At 42.7% G+C, this 6,773-nt stretch overlaps 1 protein-coding gene and 1 long non-coding RNA gene across 2 annotated transcripts in view; one reads left to right on the forward strand and one right to left on the reverse strand.

Annotated features, from left to right (window-relative positions):
- LOC103386004 (low-density lipoprotein receptor-related protein 1-like) overlaps positions 1-6,773 on the reverse strand; it is a 98,270-nt gene that overhangs the window by 57,837 nt on the left and 33,660 nt on the right. Inside the window, exon 7 of the mRNA XM_025059921.1 lies at positions 5,588-5,851. Coding sequence (XP_024915689.1) covers positions 5,588-5,851 — 264 coding nt within the window. The remainder of the gene's footprint in view (positions 1-5,587; positions 5,852-6,773) is intronic.
- LOC107989223 (uncharacterized) lies at positions 121-2,755 on the forward strand. Its single transcript, XR_003051059.1, has 3 exons — positions 121-376; positions 476-640; positions 1,650-2,755. It is a non-coding gene; the product is annotated as an uncharacterized LOC107989223 (long non-coding RNA).

Raw genomic sequence — 6,773 nt, forward strand, 5'->3', positions numbered from 1 at the left:
ATATATGTATATATATGTATATATATATATACATATATACATATATGTATATATGCATATATATGTATATATATGTATATATACATATATATACATATATGTATATACATATGTATGTATATATATGTATATAATGAATACCACCGTTCTGACTTGATAAATATATGTGCCGAGTCAGAATGGTTTCATGGCCCCCTCCTCATTCTCATATGAAAACACTGAACCCCTCGCTCATGCCTGTGTGTTTGTCTGTGTAATCAGATTACTGTGACCATCTAAGAAAAACAAAGAATCAATTCCATCGGAGAGAGCGGACAAAAAGTGGCGTGAGGAAAAATGACGCCGGAGATTCCTCCCTTTAGGAGTCCAATAAAAGGTTTTGCAACTGAAAACTTCCTCTGTGTTTATGATAAATGACACATTTCTCAGAAGAGCAGAGGGGGAAGGTTGACACACTTTTTATATTTTGGTTTAGGTCGAAGTGGAAAATGGAAAAACAGAGGATTGAAGATGGAGAGGAAGAAGAAAAAGAGAGCGAGAGAAGGAAGGAAGACACAGATCTGATTTCCACCAGGGAAACTTGGCCATTGTGCAGCTGCATTTCTGAGGTTTATGGGAATCGGGGCCGGTATTCTCAGAGGTACTCTTAATTTTTTAACACTGAGTTCTCTGTTTAAACACTTCCAGCTGCCCAACAACACACACATATCCAATGATCATGTATTGGTTAAAGCCAGGAGCAGATTGTGCAACTCTCTCTCTCTCTGCTGTTGCAAAAAAAAAAAAAAAAAACTGGACGAAAACATGCGTGCCGCGCTCCCTGAAGTATTCTGCTCTTCATTTACAAAAACTAGGAATCTTTTCCCTCTCCTCCCATTCTCCTTCCTTGTTTCCTCCTCCTCCTCCCAACATCATCGCCCTCCCCTTTGTCAGCGCCCCAGAGGTGGAGAAACAGTCTGGATTCATGAGGTTCAGCTGCTCTGACTGTCTGAAAGTATGTTATAAAAACAAACAAACAAACAAACAAACAAACGACGCAGCATGACTGAGAGAACAACCGTCTGGTTTCTCCCTTTTCACCCGCGTCAACAGTTTGTTTCGTGAATGTTGTCTCGTTGAACTCCTGTGTCTGTGGTTAAGGATGAAGTCGATGTGGCGGAGATTTGATTTTCATGCCGTTCATAATGTGCTGCTTACATCAATAGTGCAGTGAAATGGGTGCCATTACTACAGAGGTAATAGAGTGGATATGGCTTGGCTAGTACTGAGCTGTCACATTACTACTGTGATTGAAGTTTTAGCACCGAGGACACACACCCACACACACACACACACACACCAACTCCCACACAGGCGTTTGTCGAGCGACTGCACTGGAACGAGGAGGAAATATCGCGGAGGATAAAAGAGGCGATAAAAACAGTAAAAGTAAACAAAAAAAAAAAACCTGCTGATTTAGAGAAACCAGGGAAATAAAGTGGATGAATTAAAGGAAGAAACCGTCTTTTACAGGTCAGGGTTAATGTGTGTGAGTAAAGTGCAGCAGCAGGAGGAGGAAGAGGAGGAGGAGGAGGATTTTTAGGGTTTAACTGAATGGAGAGAAGATCTGAAAATATGCTGACTGGCTGTTTTTTTTTTTTTTTTAACAGCACATGACCTCTCTAAGCTGATTTCATGCCAGCGTTGCTGCTCAGTGATCAGGCCAGAGCTCAGAGACTGATCTGGGATCAGGTTTGCTGGAGCTGCGAGGCGTCAACATGAACTTCAGTTTAGAGTGTTTTCAGCAGTGAATTTTTTTGACTTGGTCTCATCCTGCGTCTTTGTCTTAGGGACAGAAATCATGTTGTTTTTTTTCTGATGTTCTTTCAGTTCTGGGAAAAAACAGAGCTGGAGTTTGATCGGAACCTGTTACTGAGCCTCGATAATTAAAACCGTTTTCATTCACATTTGGTTTGAATTTTTAAACTGAAAAAAAAAAACCCATAAACAATTGATCAACAATTAAACCTGTCAAAATAAATATTTTGTTATATATTATTTATTATTATGACAGACGTGTCTTAACGTGTCCCAATTATTAAAATCAGACACTTTTTCAAAACGAGAACACCTGTCTTAGAACTTTTTGACTTGAGGAACATCAGGCGTGAATTGTTGAGCAGCTCAGTCTTTTTTTTTGGCTTTGGCAAAATGACAGCAGTATGGGTCGCATCCCACTGTGGCCCAGTCACAACACCTTGTTTCTGGGCAGTACGTCGGTTCTAAAACAAATCACAGGTTCTGAGTTTTTGAGAAACTGTCCCACACACTCGCCGCCTCGCTGCCATCACCTCATTAATCACAGACGTTGTGTAACTCTGACTGAGGTGTGTGTTAAATTTAGACAGACTGACAGCCAGTGTGTGTGTGTGTGTGTGTGTGTGTGAGGCTGCGGCGAGGAAGAGTGAGAGTGAGAGGTGCAGCAGCCGAGGGGAGGGGGGGGCGGGAGGGAGAGTGAGCGGGTACACATCTGGACGGCCCATCTGGAGCATACTGAGGTCATTAGTCACTGAACCACACACGCATCATTTCCTGTGTGTTCAGCCCTTCGCCATTGGTTCCTGCAGGCGTTCCAGCTCCGTCCGCCGTCGCCTTTGAGCCTCTTTGTATTTTGACGATTGTCTCAATAACAAGTGGTAACAGTTTACGTCACTTTTTGTTTTTGTCCTGAATCCCAATCAGACGGACAAAATCTGATGGTAGAACATGAGGGTCGGGGGTGGGGGGGGGGGGGGGCGGGAGCGGCTGGAATTTCCTGAATTTCAGAGTCAAATTAAAGCTGCGTCACAGACGTCTGATGTCGATGTCAGAGGCACAAACGTACGTTTGCTGCCAGAAATATTTATTTATGAAAAGATCTTAATCTGAAGTGTTTTCTTGAACTCTTGTTTTTTTAAAAATCCTACCGAATCTTTTGAGTACCTGCTTTGGCAGTTTTAGCTAAACTTTTAATGAACCTGCAGAAAGTGGAGAAACAAATGTGGAGAAACAGACGATTTAATTGTTAGTTTAGTTTTTAAGTGGATCGTCTGTCTTTTGCTGCTGTATCAACCAGCTCAAAGTCACTCCTGTCTTTATGATATTAATTATATTTTCAATAGGAGACAGAGTTCAAGTTCACTTCCAAGAAAAACTTTGTCTTTTTGTTACATTATTAAACTGTGGACCACATTTTTTTTTAGGGAGGATTTTTTTATCGGTACGACGTCTATGAAAAAAAAACAATGTTGTTTTGATGGAACTTTTTGCAGATTATTTTAAAACAACACAGTCAGCAGATACGTCTGTCACCGTTGATCCCTGTTGTTTTTACATCAGGACCAACTCGATGAACTCTGTGGCTCCTGTGACTTAGTTGAAATAATCTGGATTTAAATCTGGATTATGCAGAGATTCTGTGTGCAGGCCAAAATTCTCATAACACGGTCACACGTGCACTGCAGGAACATCTGCAGTCATTCTAGAAGTTTCCTCGTCCACTGTCTCATGTTTCCCACTCAGTTTCAGGCAAAAAAAAAAAAAAAATTCTCATTGGATTTGTGATGTAGATCATGGAAAAACACATCTGTTTTCAATGCACAGCCGTGGTGGTGGTACACAAGCAGAGAGCAAATAAGGACACGATGGTTCCACAGGTGATGACGCTCCGCTGTAGTTTGGTTTTTTTTTTGTTGGTTTTGTTTGTTTTTTTTTACTAGGGGTTTGTCACGTGGTTAATATTAAATTTAAGAACTGAAAACAGCAGCGAGGTTTCAGGGTGAAAACTTACACAAACAACAGGATCAAACGCAGGTCTGGTGGCAGAGTTCGTTTTTTTAAAGTTGTTCGTTCACATTCGAATTTGACATCAGTTTTACTGTCACTAACTCACGTCTGTGGTCTAGTAAAGGTTTGGTGATCTGCTTCTTTCCACTGACCGACTCCTGTGAGCCACTCGTTATGGTATTGGATGGTACATTTCCCTTCTAGTCCCTCTAGTGGTGGGTGAATTTTCTTGGCTCACGGTTGGTTTAAAGTTTGACTGGCCGGGTCGCTTCAGTATTGGTAGAATATTAAAAATAAAGTGTGCAAGAATAAACCTAAACTTTCAAATATAATTTGGTAGTTTGATGTCGTCAGTCTTTTAGTGGCATCAACAGAAATGACAGGTGATTGGTTGTGATGCATGAAACAGAAGGATTGTCGTCAGTCTTTGCAAGACCTTGTACGACTGCTCGGTGGCGGGCCGTATCTGGCCCACGGGCCGTAGTTTTCCCAGCTCTGCTCTGGTGTCACTAAGTGGTTCTTGAATTAATTCTCAGTGTTTAACACATCTTTAATCAAAACCCTTACAGCAGCAGTTGGCTCTGCTCAACGCCAAGTACCAGTGGCTCTGATCCAAGACCCTCCTCCCCCCTGTCTCCCTCTCTCTCTCTCACCCCCGGTGTTCAGCTGGAGGAGCTGCTGAACATGCTCCACCAGAGGGGGTGCTGTTTGACCAGAACATCACCATCTCTGCTCAGTTAAACCCACAACTGTGTGAGGGAGCCGTGATTCTCTTCAGCAGACGACCTTTGACCCCAAACCCCAACTGCTTCCTTTCACCACCGGTGTCTGTTGAAGGTCACGGTCGGATGAAAACAGAGCGACTGGGAAATCATGATTTCCAAACCAGGTGCTGACCCTGACGTTGACCTTATGTTGGTGGAGGAGCTGCAGTACAGAACACCAGAGTTTCCCATTGGTGGAAAACCTCAGTTCAAGGCCTGAGAGACTGATTCATGTTGGAAAAATGAAATGGAAGTGACGGATGAAGGGCAACTTATTGCCTTTTTCTGGCATATTGTTACGTGGCCTCAACACATTGGTCAACTTTACTGAGTTACAGTAACTCGACTTCATTAATGAGTACTCTGTGCAGGAACATTGACCTCAGGGTTAAAGGCTGGAATAGAGAATGAACTGAAATCACCAAACTGTGAACTACAGTAAAAAAATACACTAACAAGTGGAGTAAATCATGAAATACGAGGATGGCCAAATACTGCATATACTACAGTTTTTTTTATACTGTCAAAACAAATACGCAGAAAGTTTTTGGGTCAAGAGTTCATCTGGTGCCGAGAGAGTAGAGTGAGTTTTTTTTTTTGCTAAGAAACCACTGGACTGCTTGTCACACAAATACTACATGGCAGTATATAAAATTCAATATCAAGTACCTCTCCTTGTTGAAAGTCAAATATGTGAAGAAAACAAACTCGAGCACGAAAGCTGGAGCAGTCAGGCTGAACAAGTGACGCTGATCATGTTTGACAGATTGCTGTGTGGGCCACAGGGGAAGAACAGGAACTCTGGAACCGTCTTTTTGTTTTTCTGCAGCGCCTGCGTCTTAACAAACATCTGCTGCGTTTAGAACCTTTGCTGTTCAACTGTAACTGTGAATGTTAGGGTTCGACCTCGCCACAGGAGTTAGAGCGTAGCACGTAGCATCATGTACCGTGTCGGTGTGTTTTACTGCACCGTACTGTACTGTACTGTACTGTGCTGTACTGTACTGTGCTGTACTCACGGTGCAGGCTGACGGAGATGTTGATGATCCTCTCCTCGGTGAAGCCCTTCAGATTGGGAATCTTGGCACATTTCAGGTGCGTGGACGACGGGGTGTCTCCCACGTGGATCCAGCAGACGGTCTCCTCGGCGTAGATGAAATCCATGGCCGTGGTTTGTTTGGTGCTGGTGGACAGCAGGCTGTGGATGGTGGTGCCGCTCAGGGAGGTGGCCTGGATGTTCTGGGAGTTGGCGATCAACAGGATGGGCAGACGGTCGACCGGTACTGTGACAGAAACAGAACATGTAGATGTAGATAGACAGGTAGGTAGATACTGGTACAGTGGTGCTGCTGCTGGTACGGTGGTGCTGCTGGTACGGTGGTGCTGCTGGTACGTACCGTTCTTGGCCTTGCAGGAGCGGTTGTCAGGCTGAGGCAGGTAACCCTCCACGCAGGAACAGGAGTAGGAGCCGTCGGTGTTCGTACAGGTCTGACTGCAGGTGCCGTACACGGTGCACTCATTGAAGTCTGCTCCACAGAAACAATAGTCGTGGATTAGTTAATCAGAATGTCGTTAAAAAATACATTTCTTTGTCAGGGTCAGTGTATCGTACACCTAAACATTCAGATTCCTCCGGCTGTTGCTATGGTTGCATTTGAATTCTTCCTTCAAGGTGAAGATGAAGATGAAGATGAAGATCAATGTCCTGTTCAATATGTACTGTATAAAAATGATGACCACTACACTATAATGCTGAGGTCTTCAACGGGGTCGGTGACCTCTGTGTGGTCACTGTAGGGGTCATCAGGTCGGTGGTTGGTGAGATACTTTCCTTATACAGAGACAGGAGCTTTGATTGTATATTTCATATACGTATATATGTGTTTATATATATTTTTTTTTTATTCACATTATTTTGGTGAAGAGGGTGAACTGACATAGGGCTTCAATGATCAGCAGATGGTTTCAGCATATATATGTATATAAATATATATAAAATATATATATAAATATATATAAAATATAAATATATAAATATATTTATATGATGCTTTGTGGTTGTCTATGTCTATTAATGTGACTGTAGTGGTCACAGAAGAGCACAAACAGCACAAGCTGCTACTTGCAGCTGGCTCCCTTTTTTTTTTTTTTTTTTTTTTTTTTTTTTTTTTAAAAAACTTTTTTTTGGGGGGGGGTGTGTTCCAC

The sequence above is a fragment of the Cynoglossus semilaevis genome, chromosome 11, assembly GCF_000523025.1.
Source record: "Cynoglossus semilaevis isolate Cse_v1.0 chromosome 11, Cse_v1.0, whole genome shotgun sequence".
In the NCBI taxonomy this organism is placed as follows: domain Eukaryota; kingdom Metazoa; phylum Chordata; class Actinopteri; order Pleuronectiformes; family Cynoglossidae; genus Cynoglossus; species Cynoglossus semilaevis.